General features: G+C 39.4%; 1 protein-coding gene across 4 annotated transcripts in view; it reads left to right on the top strand.

Moving 5' to 3' along the window:
- Window positions 1-3,577: 3,577 nt before the first annotated feature.
- Window positions 3,578-15,870, top strand: part of DAB1 (DAB adaptor protein 1) — a gene marked incomplete at both ends in the record, with an annotated part of 283,697 nt that continues 271,404 nt past the window's right edge. For all 4 annotated transcript variants that reach the window (XM_080690673.1, XM_080690671.1, XM_080690672.1 and 1 more), the window contains one exon: window positions 3,578-3,644. In XM_080690673.1, coding sequence (XP_080546799.1) covers window positions 3,578-3,644 — 67 coding nt within the window. The remainder of the gene's footprint in view (window positions 3,645-15,870) is intronic.

Raw genomic sequence — 15,870 nt, 5'->3', positions numbered from 1 at the left:
TACAGAAATGAATCAGAAATGAATGAAAAGCTCACAGTATAGGGCCTGGCAAATAGCAGGCCCTCAATAGGCAGTAGCAGTTTTACCATAGGATCAGAGGAGAGTGGTGGGTGGGGGAGAGGGAATACAGATTTGTGTAGTAGTGTATGTTTGTTACGTTATAGCTGCTCAAACCTTCATGCTTTGTTTTTAAGAAAGGCATATCTGTTTTCTCTGCTTTGTGGTTCAGTGTTCCACCCTGTCCCTGAACATGGAATTTTACATTTTAGAAGCACTTCACTAGACAGCATGTCTGTAGTAGAATGTTACATAATTCACATTTAGATTTGAAGAGCTCATTATAAAAAACCTGACACACTTCAGGAATATTAAATTACTGAAGATTGTATGAAGCAAAGAAACATTATTGAAGCATCTCAAAATTCCAGACGAGCCTGAATTTAACTGATAGGGTTTCACAGCTTTTACTGGGGAAAATGATTTGAGTTGTCACATGGTTTCTGGCCCTGGAGGACTTTAATCTCCTTAATTACAAAGAAATGAGTTTCCTAAATAATTTGGAGTTACTTCACAGCTTTTGCTCAACCTCTTGCTTTTGGAAAATGAAAGGGTATTTCAGGGTCTTTGTCATTTAGGTTCTTCATACTATGGCTGCCTTATTTAAGTTTTTACTAGAATGATGCTGGTGTTTCCTTTCAATATTGCTTTAGGCATATATTTCAGAAAATTATATGTAATGCTTATAGCACATGAACACAATCATATTTTTTCAAACAAGGGGCTCTGGATCTACTCACAGAATAGGGAGAGGTATTGCATTTTTGTTTTTAAATTTGAGGGGGAGAAAATAGCCCAAATTAAATCAATTTTTATATATTATCTTTTAAGTGTTCTTGAAATTGTGAAAAAAAAATCTATAAATTTTAGCTCCTTTCTCTCTTTGCTACTTAGATACCCACTGTGTTCAGGACCAGAATGATGGAAGAATCTTAGATTCTATAGCTTCCTGCAGCTTATTCTCAGAAAGCAAAGTCTCCTCCTCTGTAAAGTCCAAATGTAGACACATGGTCACAAGGCCCTGTGGCCTTGAGAAGTGATACAGGAAGCTTTGTACCTAATAGTTATTAAATTCCTGCCAAGAAACATGCCAGGCAGTCTTTCAATCACCTTGAATGTGTGACCCTGCTTAATTTCCATAACTGCCCCCATGGATTTGGCAATGTTAGTCCCATTGTATAGACCAAGAAACAGAAGCAGGAGTTGTTAAATAACTTCCTCAATGTCACATGGCTGGTCCAGCCACTAAAACAATGAATTTGGCCAAATATCAGGTCATAACTCACGTAGGGAGAGAGTCCACCTTAAAAGATTGATCAGAATATCTATCTACCTGAAATTCCTCTTTGAACTGAACCTTGGGGGTCTGTAGAATGTCAAGGCAGACTTTCCAAGGCTTATTCCATGGAAAGATCAGCACCAGGAAGGAATGGGAAGAGGGGAAGGTGCATCACCTCTCTGCTAGACTTATGCATTGATTATTTAGGTGGTTGTTTTCAAGCCTCCTTGACTATGCATGTGCCAATTTTTCTACTGAAACAACCATTAATTCTCTCATTCATTCATTCTGTATATGTACACTGAGAACCTGTTCTTTCCTTTACCCACTTATCAGAAGCATTATCCTTCAAGAACATGCAGAACAGCAAAATTTCCTCTGCAGCTTTATTGAGTTTTCCAGGCAAAGGTGAATGAATACTCATTCTTTTGGTCCTCAGTATGCCTGGTACTTATGCCTGTTTCAGGCCTGGTCATGTATGCGCATTGCTCTCCCTCCAATGGCTAATTCCTCTTGAGATGGAGCTTTTTTGCAGACAAGAACCAGGTTTGAGGATCTCCTCAGGACCAGAAATATCTGTTGGCAGGAAGGCATCAGTGTTTGTACCTAGTCCAAAGTAGGTGCTAGAAAACATATGTCATGATTAGATGATAAATATCAATAAAACTAATTTTGTCCATGCACAGCCATAGCATCTCCCATGGGAAGGTGTCTTTGGGGAGGAGGAGTTGGGAAGGACCTAATGGAATGATACAGCAAGGTAGTACAAACAGGCAGGGGTTCTTATGTTTTATCTATGATTGCATGGACCCCATTCTACAAAGATAAGTCTTATTTTCCTTAGTTGTCTTTGATCTCTTAGCTCAAGTACTTTTCCTCAGGATTGCTGCCTTTTTAAAAGTGATTAGCTTATTATTAAAACAAAAAATAAAGTAGAAATTTTCTCATATTTAAGCTTTACTATAATTTTATATGGCTTTTATAATAGCCCTTGTAGTTAAGCCATCTTTAATTGTCATGATTAAGAGGTTTGGGTCATTACTCTTTTTTGAGCTGAAACTGACATCCAAGGTCAGTCCTTTTAAACACTTCTTTCTGTGGAATGAGCTAACAACTAGCTGCATAATTTGAACACTCGTTCCTCCATTTCGAGTGGCTTTTTCTTAATATTCTTTAAAAGTGGATAACTCAGGAAATATTTATTTTCAGCAGAACTTTCAGATGCAACTCTCAGATGATGGTCACTGGGGAAGACTATTGACAGTGAATGGACTTATTTAACTTTAGTGAGATTGAATGAGGTCGTTGACATGAAGGGGTAACTGAGAGCATAGTATCTCGTAAATGCATAGTAAATCCTAGCTGTGATTGAAGTGGCCATGTTATCCTAATTATCGTTAGTCTCCTTCTAGCAGTATTTGAACTTAATAGCACCTAGTCTTGTGCAATGCTATTTATTAGAGAATGAATGAATGAACTGTGCAACTGCCTGCTTCTATTCTTTTCTTTTTCCTTTTCTCTCCCCATATTAAATGCTTGTCTGCTCTTACCACTAGGGAAAAGGCTGACATAAAAATTGGCTTGCCGGAAAGTTTCTCAGCCCCATTTGTCACCTTACCCTTGGAGCCCAATTGTGTGTCGACTCCATGTCCTCTCTGATGCCTGCCAGTGAGGACGGAACACAGGTCACTCCCCTATGATCTGCTTTAGCTGCCCAGGCTCTGATCAAGCCTGGCTGATGGATGGGTGCCCTATCATTGGAAATGTCTTGATGGGGCTGGTCAGGATATATGTCTTTGTGATATTTTCTGGGTGGCATCTATTGCTTGACAATAAAGAACCTGGGAAACAAAGAGTTGGGTTTTGCCCCTTTTGAAAAATCAAAGCTTAGCAGTCTACTTTGAACTAGTTAGTTTGGAGAGCAGTCTTGCAGTTGAGCCACTCATTTTCTTTGCTAACAATGGTTTCATGAAATCCTATGCGCAGTTTGTATGTGAAGAACATGGCTATCTTGATTTTGTATGTTTCCTTTCTACCCTCCCCATAATTTCAGTTTGGCTTCAAAAAGTTGCTTATTCTGAACATTCTCTTGCCTTGATTTGCAGCACTCCGGAAGAGTGAATGACATGTGCAGCTTGGGGTGTCATTTCTGAAGGGAGGAGCCTTTCTCTTGGAGAGGAGTCCTCAATGAGCCTGGCCGAGGCCCGGGATCTGTGTGAAGTGGACTAAGGATTAAGTAGGATGTCAACTGAGACAGAACTTCAAGTAGCTGTGAAAACCAGCGCCAAGAAAGACTCCAGAAAGAAAGGTAGGGCTGAATCTGCTTCCTTGTTCATGCCTACTTTTCTGTGTAGGAATGAGTTTTTTCGAATCTGGAATGAGATAAAGTATCTTTATGATGTATAAATTTTTAAAAAGTTATTTGGTATGTTTTATACTCGTCATATTTTATTGGCTATTATTCTCCAGCTAAAATCAGAAATTGTTTTATATAGAATTCAAAGCGCTTCTGGCTATGTCTAACTCTCCTCATCCCTATTTACACTTGTAGCATTCTGTCTGTTCCAGTTTACCCTTGCATATGGCACTTCTCTGACTCCAACAGCACCAGTCTATAGGAGGGCTGATGCAAGTACAGATTTCTGAGTCCCATCCCAGAGTTTCTGATTCTGGAACTGTGGAGCAGCCCAAGACTGCATTTCAGCAAGTTCTTCAGTGGTGCTGGTCCTGTTGGTCCAGATGCCGCCTTTGAGAACTCCTGGACTATTGTCAGACGTCTTTCTCTTGCACTGTGTTTCATCTAGACGAATTCCTGCTCATTCTCCAAGTTGACTTTAGTGGAGGAGCCTTCTGGGAGAACCTTTCCTTCTTTCCAATTTAGTTGCTTTTGTTTGTTTTGTTCTGGTAGCACTGTGTTAATATCTCACTTTATTAAAAGTGCCCTGTGTTTCTGTGGGTCAACTATACTGTAAACTCCTTTAGAGGCAGGCCTCTTGTTCACCTGCTGAGCCTCAACACGTAGAAGGTCCTTGCCAGACGGGAGGCACACAGCTAACAGGCAATGAAGACTGGCAGGCTTACAGTGATAGAAAAATAATTCTATCACTTTTCATGCTTTTGGAAAATTTGGTCCCAAGGCTTTATGAACAACTTTTCAGTAAATGTATCCTTCTGTTTTAATTAGAAGTAAGCCATTTCGAGTGTGTGTGTGTGTGTGTGTGTGTGTGTGTGTGTGTGTGTATGTGTATGTTTCTCCCAGTAGTTTCAGCACTTACCTTCCTTGGTCTTCTCAGTTATGTGGAGGAGGATTAAAAGAACCCTCTTACTTAGGAAGATAAGATAGGAGGATCATAGGTTTGAGGCTAGCCTTAGCGATTTTAGTGAGACCTTGTTTCAAAAAAAAAAAAAAAAAACTAAACTAAAAAATCCTGGGGGTGTAGCTTGGAGGTAGAATGCCCTTGGGTACAATCCCCAGTTATAGAATAATAAAACAGTTCTTTGTGAGGTCTGAAAATGTGCCCATAGGGCTTTGCAAACCAGGAGACTCTTGGTTACTTGGTATAGGCAGTGATTTTTCCAAGACCTCTCTGTGCTTACCTCTTCCTGTTTGGTGATAGTATTTGTGTGACAGTGTTTACAAAGCAAAAGGCATACATGTAATACATATGCAACTCTTGGACTGACAAAACCCAGGAAGGACTATCAATTTTGCTTTTGATATTTCAAAAGAAACACAAATATTTTGAAAACAGTCTATTTTATTCCCTAAAATTAATGTAAGCCTCATTTTTTTTATACTTTATGGTCTAAGAATAATAGAGGAAAGCAAGTGGAGAGAACAGGTCTTGAGAGAATTACTGCTGTGTGGGGCAAGGAAGAAAAGGTTGTGAAGCAGGTTGCGTACTAGAATTCGAACACTTTTCAGTAGAAATTGACAAGTTATATTTTTTGCTTCAAATTTAAGCTCTCCGCTAAACCCATGCTCTTGACTGTTTAATGAATTAAAAATTGTGGTGTGCATTTGTCACTTTTAATTTAAACCTACAAAACCAAATGCATTCCAGAGAGAGGATTCAGTTTTTCAGAACACTGGCTTAGCTGGGGTTTGGTGACTGGAGCATAAAGATGACCCTTTTAGAACCTCCTTATCTTCATGTCCTAAGAAGCTCTGAAATTAGCATAAAATAAATGTAATGAATGTCCTCTCTTGAGTGGCTCAGACTGTGGAGTCTGGACATGCAGACCTGGGTTGAAATTCTGGCCGTTACCGCTTCTTCAGAATGTGCCCTTAGAAGGTTATTTAACTTCTTTGAGCCTCAGTATTCTGTCCTATAAAATGGAATGATTATATTGCAGACCTCAAAGACTCACTATAATGATTAATTAAATGCTGCAAATAAAATATTTGGTACATATTAAATATTTAACAATGGTTAACTGTTTTCCTCTTCTTTCTTCTTTTTCCCCTCCTCTTTTCTTCACTCCTCCTCCTCCTTATCTTTATTTCTTCTATTACGGTTTAGATGTGTAATGTAATGTCCCGCTAAAAGCTCATGCGTGCAAAGAATACTTCCAAATGCAGCAAGATTCAGAGAAGGGGCATGGTTGGAAAAAGTAGCGCACTGCGGGTGTGGCCTTGAGGACTTTGCCTGTTCTGGCCCTTTTCTGTCATTTTATTTTCCTCTGCTTCCCAGCTGCCATAAGCTGGGAAGCTTTCTTTTTCCACTTCTTGCTGCTGTGAAATGTCTTGGCCCTGGATGACTAGGGACTGAGTCTCTGAAATTGAGCCAATAAACCTTTTTTTCCTCTAAGTTGTTCTTGTCAGATACTTTGGTCACAACCACCAAGAGCTGACTAACACACTCCTTCCTCTTCTCTCTTCTTTCATCATTCATCCTGCCTTGTCAGCTTGGGATACAATACCATAGATGGGGTGGCTGAACAGCAGAAATGTTTATCTCATAGATCTGGAGGCTGTGAAGTCTAAGATCACGATGCCAGCAAATTCTGTTCCTAATGAGAATGCTCTTCCTGGCTTGCATGGAGAACAAAGAAGGCAAAATTAATCTGTCTCTTTCTCTCTACCTCTACCTCTTTTCTTTTTCTTGTCTCTTATTTGGCCACTATTACTAACATGAGGACTGACCCTCATAATCTCATCTAACCCTAATAAATTACCGGTGGATCCATCTCCAAATACCATCACACTGGGGTTTCCCTCTTCCCCCCTCCCATCACCCCCAGTTAAGCCTCCTTATTTGCTCATCTATGTTTTTCCTCCTTTGTCTAGAGTTCTCTCTAGCTTTTGCATGTTAGGGAGAGCATCCGATTTCTTGCTTTCCTTGACTAATTTCACCTAGCATATTGTTATACAGTTCCAATATTTTTCATCCATTCAATCTTTTCTTATTCTATAGTTTTTGACTATAGAATTATAAATATTATACTAAATAAATGCTGCCAACTTGGCCACAATTAATAGAACTTTAAAGGGAATAGTTTCTATATTAATGAATCTTGAATATAATACTGTTGTTAAATTCTTTTAGTAATACTTCTTTCAATTCTTCTTGGACTTTCTATAGAGACAACATTGAACCTGCAATAAGCTTCGAAGCATCTTTATTCCAGTCTTTTAAGTACCTGATTTTCTATCTTATATATTGGTTGGGTCTTTCAATACACTATTTAATGGTAGTAAGTATTCTTATCTTGTTTTTGGATTAATGGAAATGCTTCTAAATTACATTTACATGTGATATTTAAGTTTTTACTGAAGACTATTAGTTTCTTTTTATGTATTATTTTCTAGAAAGCTTTTTTCTATGCTTGCATTTGGCTGTGTTTTCTGTACTTATTTAAATGATTTTAAATGTTTTTTTCTTTTTAAATTTTTATTGTGGTGTATTTGAGATATGTATTTTCTACCTTCATTTCAAGGGTAAACGATTACTTGGTCATAGTGTACTATTTTACGTACATTGCTGGGCTTGATTAGTTTTGGTAGAATTTTAAAATATATAATCATCAGAAAAATGAGTATAAAAGTTTCTTTTCTTGGAAAACCTGGTGTCTGATGCTAAAGTTATATTCTTGTATAAAGATGTTGATAGGAAGAAAACACTGAATAATATTTAGGCTTCTTTCTGGAAAAATAGTATTTTCTTTTTTAGTAATTTTATTTAAAAGCTATATGTACTTATTAGTGAAATGAAGAAATGCATGATTCCATGTTAAAAAAAAAATAGCTACCCTTAAGATTCTATGCTATTTTGGACTTTCTAGAATAATATATGGTTGAGATCATATTATTTATACAATTTTACATTCTACTTTGTTATTTGACATTGTATCATAAGTACATTTCCTGTATTATTATATGATATTATAGAGTAGAAGAGAGCTGCCCCCCCCCATGATTTAGATGGTTCCTGGGACACATAATTTATTTCTTGAAAAGAAATTCCTGGAAACATGGGCTATTTGCTATAAGAAGGAGTGGCAGTGGCATAAAAAAGAGGCCTCTCAGAGTTTCTCAAGAGCCTATCACCTTCTTTCTTTAACCCAGCTGTTGAAAGCAAGCCAGGCAGTTTCAAATACAAGTCACATAGGGGCATATTTCATCACAAAATGAGTTTTTAGACAGGCTGTGTATGAAATCTAACCAGAGTATTCACAATTCAAATAAGGAATGGAAGTAGTGAAAAATAAAGTTGTTTTCTTCATTTCATTTTATTGGATTGTGTCACTACACATACAGCTTGTCAAACTGTCCCTGTTCCAGGAGTGGAATTTGATGGAGGGCCAGAGAAAGAGAATGTATATTTTCAGGTTCATTATCTGCCATCAAAGGGAGAGAATCAGTTGATGTAATTTTTGTCATTAGTAATTCCAGTATTAGGATTGAATTAAAGACAGTGGTGGAGGAATTGGTCCCATGGTGAACAGACACAGTTATTTTGGGGGATAGTGCCTGTGGCTTTTCAATCAGCACCATCTGGTAGCTTAGTGTAGTGGAAAAAGCCCTGGCTTTGGAGCTGGGCAGACCTGATTTTTAATTCTAACTCTTCTCCTTAACTGCTGAGTAACCAGAGACAAGATACTTGGCCTCTCTGAGTATAATTTGATTTACCCTTAAAGGTGAGTGTTCCCTCACACAGATGCATATAATTAGAAGCATGAGGAGAGATAGCTTAGGATTTGCAACATGGGATTGTCTTAGTAGTGATAGCTCTCTCTCCTCTTTGAAAGAATAGTTCACCATTGCCTCCCTATTTACTTGATTTGCCTGCAAATAGGCGTATCTCTCCTTATATCTGCATTTGAGGAGTTCCCAAAGACTATCAGTAAACAACAACATGACTAACGCTTACTTTTGTCATTTCCTCCATAGAGGATTTTGGCTCCAAGAATCAAGGTGCTGCTGGGATCCTGGTGAAGCTGGTGGCCACTTGATAATGCCTCTGTTTCAGAGTGTAACTCTGTATGCAAACTGAGTTTGAACTCTGGCTCTCTACCTTAGTAGCTGTGCTGACTTTTGGAGGTTTCTGGAGGTTTCTTAGAAGATCCTAGTTATTTAATTTAAGGAATGGTTCTGGTAATGCCATACTCAGGGTCCTTACTACTCAACTGGTCACTAAACTCCAGGAAATAATTTCTGTTAATAACGGGTTTCCACTTAAGAACTTCTAAAATGCTCCTAAGTATATTCATTATCCCATTGGATCCTCAGGACCCTGGGAGAATAATTTTTTTAAAAGAATCTTTTTTTTTTTTTTTTTTTTTTTTTTTTTTAGCCGGGCGTGGTGGTTCATGCTTGTAATCCCAGCATTCGAGAGGCTGAGACTAGAGGATCGCGGTTCGAGGACAGCCTCAGCTACTTAGTGAGGTCCTCCACAGCTTAGTTTCAAAAAATAAGAATAAAAAATAGGGCAGGGGATGCAGCTTGAAGGTAGAATGCCTCTGGGTTCCATCCACAGTACCACACACACACACACAAAAATAGGGCAAGGGGAGGTCGAATGCCCCTGGGTTTCATCCCCATACCCCCTCCCCCCAAGAAATGAATCTTTTTTTAATACTAGGGTTTGAACCCAGGGCCATTCTCTGTCCAAAGTACATCTTGGCCCTTTTTACTTTTTATGTTGAAACAGAGTTTCACTAAGTTGTTAATGGTCTTGCTAAGTTGCTGAGAATGACCTCAACCTACAATCCTCCTGTCTCAGCTTCCTAAGTACTAGGATTGCAGGTATTCACTGTTGTGCCCAGATAAAAGAGTCTTTTCTATCAGGCTTATATATCATTATTTTTGCCTGCTGTTACTGTCCTGCAGAGGCTAGGGACAGCCCATAGTCAGTCAAGGGACTGTTCTTTTGCTCATATGTTAGGCCAGCCACTTCAATCTATAGCCAAACCACCTTTGATTTTGAGCTTCAGTATCTTTGGCCATAAAATACATGTAGAAATAATTTTTGCTTGGCCAAATTTGAAGCATGTGAGAAGCATAGCTAATTATTTATTTTTTTATCCACAAATATTGCACAGCCCCAGTCACAAGCCCAGCATGTGCTTGAGGTTCTGGCCAAGAGAGAAATACCTGGGGAGGAGATTCAGACTCTAGACTGTATATGCTGCAGTTAGAAACTTCTAGTTGAGTGAGGCCATTCTGAGTTTCATCTTCATACATCCCTGAAGAAATAGATTACCTCTATTCTTTGCTATTTTTATTCATTCTCTATTACTATTCATAAAATGCACTGTATTTTTATTCCAAAGTTTTTTTAGTATATTGAATATCATATTGAAGGAAGTTCTTATGAAAAATTTTTGTATTCCCTTTCTGACAAAAATCAAGTGAATATTTACCTTATTAAACACTAGTAGCACAATACCCTGAAAGTATGTATTCATCAAAACATGAATAAATTCTCTAGAGTATGAAATGCATAGGAGGAGTTTGAATTAGCATTTGGAGGCAGTATAAAGCATTGTTCTTAAATATTAGGTCTCAAGAAGAGAATGACTTGCTGACAGTCCTTCAGTTGGTCATTGGCTGATCCAGGTTAAAACTCAGGAATTATTTCCAGGCTAAACTCCTTCAACTCAATAAATTTCAAATGTTTATACTACTAGGGATAACCCCACTAACCCCTCTGTGTGTTTGAATGTTCTTTACAATGAAGACCCCCAGAAAGAACTCATGCTTTGAAATTGGATAAACTTCACTTTGAGTCAAAGCTCAGAACACTTTCTACTGCTGCATCTTGAGCTAACTACTTAATTTTTCTAAGCCTCAGATTTATTATTTGTAAAATAAAGTTAAGTCTAGCACTATATCAAAGTATAGCAATGAGGATTCCATGAGCTCACAAGTATAAGATACCTAGCAGAATACGCTGTGCGTAGAATCCAAATGAAGAAGGGTCTCTTTTCCTGTTTTCCAACTCCCACCAACCCTGCAAGGCTGTACTTACTTGGCTTCGTGCTTTTGGACATCAAGGGAGGTAGAAGGTACCTTTTTCACCAAGGATTTATGGGGTGGTTAGTGAAAGAAAGAAACTGAAATATCTTCAAATGGATACCTCTTCCAAAAATAACTGAGAACATAAGCCAGAAATACAAAGGCAAACTGAGTTTGTTGTCAAGTTACAAATATTTATTAATAATTTATCTTCGTGCATACTGGGCATTTGAGATAAATTACCCCTAATGAGATTAACTCTTACATCACCCCAGTGAATACATGAGAAAATAATGTCCAGAGAAATCGAGAGAGACTTCCCTCAGGTGGCATGGCTTGTCTGCAAGAGGCATAGTGTGCAAGATCTGCCCCTAAAGCCTGTACTATTTTGCCTGAATGCATTCTGTGGGTTTGCCCCGCAGCTCTGTGCTGGAGGGTTGAGGGATGGGAAAAATTATAGGGGCTGTACTCATTTGGGGATGAAAAGGCATAGAAGCTGATTGGTCACATTATGTAGATTTATGGCACCATTTTGTTCTGGCAGGGATTTTTATCTTGGTGAGCTAATCATTCTCTACTGACTTTGATTTGCAGGCTTTAAAAATTCAAAATCAAGGATTTGATTACAAGAAAACATAAATTTCTGTGAGATTGGTCAGTAAAGGTCTCGGGCTGAAGGGTTTGGGGAGAGGGAATTATGTATTTGTCCCGAGAAGCTCAGTTCTTTATGGTGAGGCTGACTATCAGATCATATGATGTGCAGTGGAAGAGGCTTCTGTTCTCTGTGGCCACACGGTCTTAAATTCATTACAGAACACCACTCTCAGTGAGGTCATTCCCTGAAGACAAACTCATTTCAGGAATAATTGGAATGTTGGTTCAAGACCTCATTCTTACCTATTCCTTGGCAAGAATTTAGGCCTTCTCTAGCCCCCCTTTACCCCTTCCTTCCTCCTTGAATCTGTTCTATAACCTCAGCAGAACAGCCCATAGGAAAACTCACCAAGTCCCTTGACACTGTCTCCATCTCTGCCTCCTGAGATTGAGCCACACTGACCTTTAGCTCCCAGGACGCACCTCTGGCTCCCGTGCAACGGCTCCCTCACCTCGGCTCATCACTCTTACGCTCGTCAGTTGGCTATGCCTGGTTACACTTCAACACTCAGTAACCATCCTTAACATTTTAGCCCACTAGTGCCCTCGGTTTATCAATCACTGACTATCAGTTCATCTGACCTCCTACACCTCTTTCCAACCCGCTCATTCTTTCTCTCCTCACTGCCCTTCTTCAAAGAAAAATTTAAAAAGGCTATCTTCATCTCTCATCAGAATCATTCTATACCCTCTTAAATAGTCTAGAAGCTTTTAATATTATCCATCTCCAGGCTACCTTGCCTAGTGCTCACTAATGTGAGGATTTGATCAGGCCACTGTTTTCAAGATAGAGTCTGCTTATCTTAGCTTCTAAGAGGCCACGTCCCGCTTGACCTTTCCTTAGCTTTCTGGGCACATCTCTTCCCATTCTTCATAACTGTACCCTGTGGCATAAGTGAATTAATTTCAGTTCCCTATCCCTTACTGTTGTTTTTTTCACACTTGGTGTTTTGTACATGCTTTTTCTTCTCCCAGGAGTATATTTTCCTTTATTCTTTTTCTTTAATTACAAGCTAGATGTTGCTATATCCAGAAACGTTCTGGTGAACCATTGCAATCTACTCCTACCACCTTATGTGCTCTCAAAGCACCTCATATTAATAATACAGTAATTAATTTATGTGTATTTTTACTCCTCTTTTCCCTAACTAGTCTGGGAGTTCTATTTTTTTTAGTCACTTCTACCACTAAGCACTGATGTTGAAAGATGTAGGTGTACAGCAGTGTTTGTAGAATCTACAGGTGAATGAATTTAGGGCTAAAGAGCTCCTCCAGACTTCTCTGGATCTGGGGAGGGCCCCATGGCATCTTGTACCTACTGAAATAATCACACTTGCTTCATTTCTCTTAAGATTTTTCATTTTTATTTTTATGTCTCTGCCATTAGCTGAGGTCCTAGCACAGAACTTGGCACATAGTATGTGCTTAGGACATGCTTGTTGGATTATCATAAAGCATGCAGGAGAACACATTTTATGATTTGCACAAGGAGAAAAGAAAATTTCAAAAGGCACAAGCATCTCCCCGAAGATAATCTCTTGAGATTCTTATTCTGAAGGCAATCGAAATTCCTACCATTCAGCAGGCTGCCTCTCCTGTTGTAATGTGTGTCCAATCATGTCTGGTGCCATAATTTAGCGTGATGTGGGCCATATTGGTAGTAAGAGCTATAAGATTTGCCATATTAGTTCATCCCACTGCTTCATTAAGCTCAGCGTGCTGCCTCTGGCAGTGGCAGGGCCTGAATTTTGATGTTTGGAAGAACAAAGCCCTTCACATGAGCCCTTCGGTCCCTGATATAGCTCTGAGTCAGGTTAAGTGTGTGTTCCTTGTCAGAGTTGGAGAATCTTGTCTTTGCAAATAATCAGCAAATGACCCAGAGTATGGGGCTTTATTAGGCATTTGAGTTTGCTAAGCAGACAGTGGGCCCAGGTGTGCTGGAATTTTAGCAGCTCTCTCCTGTTGTACCATACCTTCTAGGATGGGCAGTGTATAGCTGCTGTAAGAAAGACCAAGTGTGTCTGCACAGTCCATCAAGGGGGTGGTGGTAGAGGCAGAAGAGGAGCTGATGCCTGTTGACCACACACCCAGGTGTCCATGTTTTTTCAATTTAAGCTTGAAAACAGCCTTTAGACAAGTATTCCCACTTTATATGAGAGATAACCCAGGCTCAGAGAGATAAGCACCTTGCTCAAGGTCACACCACCTGTAAGGACAGGAACCCTTTTGCACCTAGTTCTTTCTGAGCCCAGACTTAGAGTCTCTTACTGAATGATGTGTCCTCTTACCAAATACCAAATCATACCTACACTGGAGGACATCTTACTACAGTTTTCAGTAGTAGAACCTTTAGGCTGAGGTGGCCTCACCAGCGAGAGAAAGGAAGGCAGGAAAGAGTATGTGGTTAGGAAGTCTGGGGAGCACTGGCGCTTCTCTGTTCTGTGGCCTGTGAAGCCCATCACATGTGAGGCTTCACGTTATTGACAAGAAAACATCTTTCTACTAAGGATGATGCCAATTCCTCTGTTTCCTAGATATGAACAAAAGGGGTAGGTGAAGGATTTTGATGGTGTTCAAACTGAAATGTATACTAGAGGATAACATCATTTTTAGATTTTATTTTGGGACAAGCACTCCAAAAGTGCAGCCCAGGAAATTTTGCAAATTCCTCAGTCTATGAAGATTATCAGCCCACTTTGGAATCCCTCTACCAGAAATGAAGATGTGGATGCTAGTGATTAGGGTCGTTAATTACAAAATACAAGACAGTGTTCTTTTTGTGTGTGTGTGGTACTGGGGATGGAAGACAGGGGCATTCTACCTCTGAGATACACCCCCAGCCCTATTTTTTATTCCTTATTTTGAAACAGGGTCTCACTGAGAAGAGCCTCACTAAGTAGTGGAGGCTGTCTGCAAATCACCATCCTCCTGTCTCAGCCTCCCGAAAGCTGAGATTACAAGTGTGTGCCACCACACCCTGCTTAAGACAGTGTTCTTAAACCTTTGCATCTACATATATCTTTTCACTTGGAACAACCCTTTGAGGTAGATGATTCTCAAGTTTACAGATGAGGAGTGCAAGAAGTTAGAGAAGCAACACGAAGTCAGTGCTGTAAGATAGAACCTAAGCCTTGAAGAACCCTGCAGTTTTTGTTCACTCACCATTGCAGCAAATGTTTCATGTTTCTTGTATGCATCTGGCATATTCAAACACATCAAGCTGTGTGGTTCTCCTGCAGTATGTATAAGTTTGTATCACCTCTCCTCACAGCCCAGAAGTCATCCTCCTGTCTTTTTTTTTTCTTGTCAGGGCCCACCTAATCCTCTGAGACACCTCTCATGTAGCACTGCATAAAGCTCCTCTCTAGTGTCCCTCTTCTTCTTGTGACTCTCCTCTGTGATTCTCAGCATACTGTTTTTACCCCAGATAAAGCTCTCACTTCTTACTTTCTATTAGAATTACACTTATACACGATTAAAATACCTAACAAGAACAACTTAGAAGAATAAGAGGTTTGTTGAGGCTAATGATTTTAGAGGTTTCAGTCCATAGGGCCAGGGCTGGCTCTGTGGCCACAGTAGGGCAGAGGGAGATGGCTCTCACATCATAGTGGCTGAAAAGAGGGAGAGAGAACAAGAGTGAGAGAAAGAGTGTGTGAAAGAGAGATAGAGAGAGAGAGGAAGAGAGAGAGAGAGGGAGAGAGAGAGCAAGACCTGCAGACATATATAGTCCCCAAGACCATACTACCCAGTGAGACATCTCATCTAGCATTGCCCTACCTATGACACTTGTTGCATTTCAAAACATGAGATTTTAGGGATTTTTAAATTTTAGGGATTTTAAATCTAGGCTATAACAATACCTTTCTTCCCTCTTTGGTTGTATTAAACTGATTTGATGACAGGAACTAAGTCTTTTTATCCTTACATCCTCTCAAAGCTGAGAGGAAGAAATTATTATTTTCAGTGGGGAAATGATGTTTAATGATGTGGCTACTCAATGTCAGGCAGAAAATAAAATAACTTAAAATCTTCATAAGAGAATTGTGAGTTTGATAATCCTACCATATTGCAGATGAGGAAACGAACTCATCAGAATATATTCAAGGTGACCCATCATATAAATGGAATTTTTAAAAATCTGATCTAAAGGACCCAATGCACAGGATATTTTCACTACTGTTTTCCAATAGTGGCTACCAAAACTTTAGCAAAAGTTCAGTTCATAGGGCTCTGGTTCCTATTGCAAAGCGGTAGCTATAGATTACATGATATAATCTATATATCATCACTGCAGATTCTCTTCCCTCAGATTTGGGGCCATTGCCATTTGAGTCTTTCACCTCCTGTGCCTGGCAGTATTGCTCTAGGTGAAACTTGTATCCCGATTGTTAAAAAAGAGAGGCAAGAAAAGCCAGTC

The sequence above is a fragment of the Muscardinus avellanarius genome (assembly GCF_963383645.1).
Source record: "Muscardinus avellanarius genome assembly, chromosome: 3".
Lineage (NCBI taxonomy): Eukaryota > Metazoa > Chordata > Mammalia > Rodentia > Gliridae > Muscardinus > Muscardinus avellanarius.
Note: the sequence above shows the minus strand (reverse complement) of the source record. Positions and strands in the feature narration are given on the sequence as shown.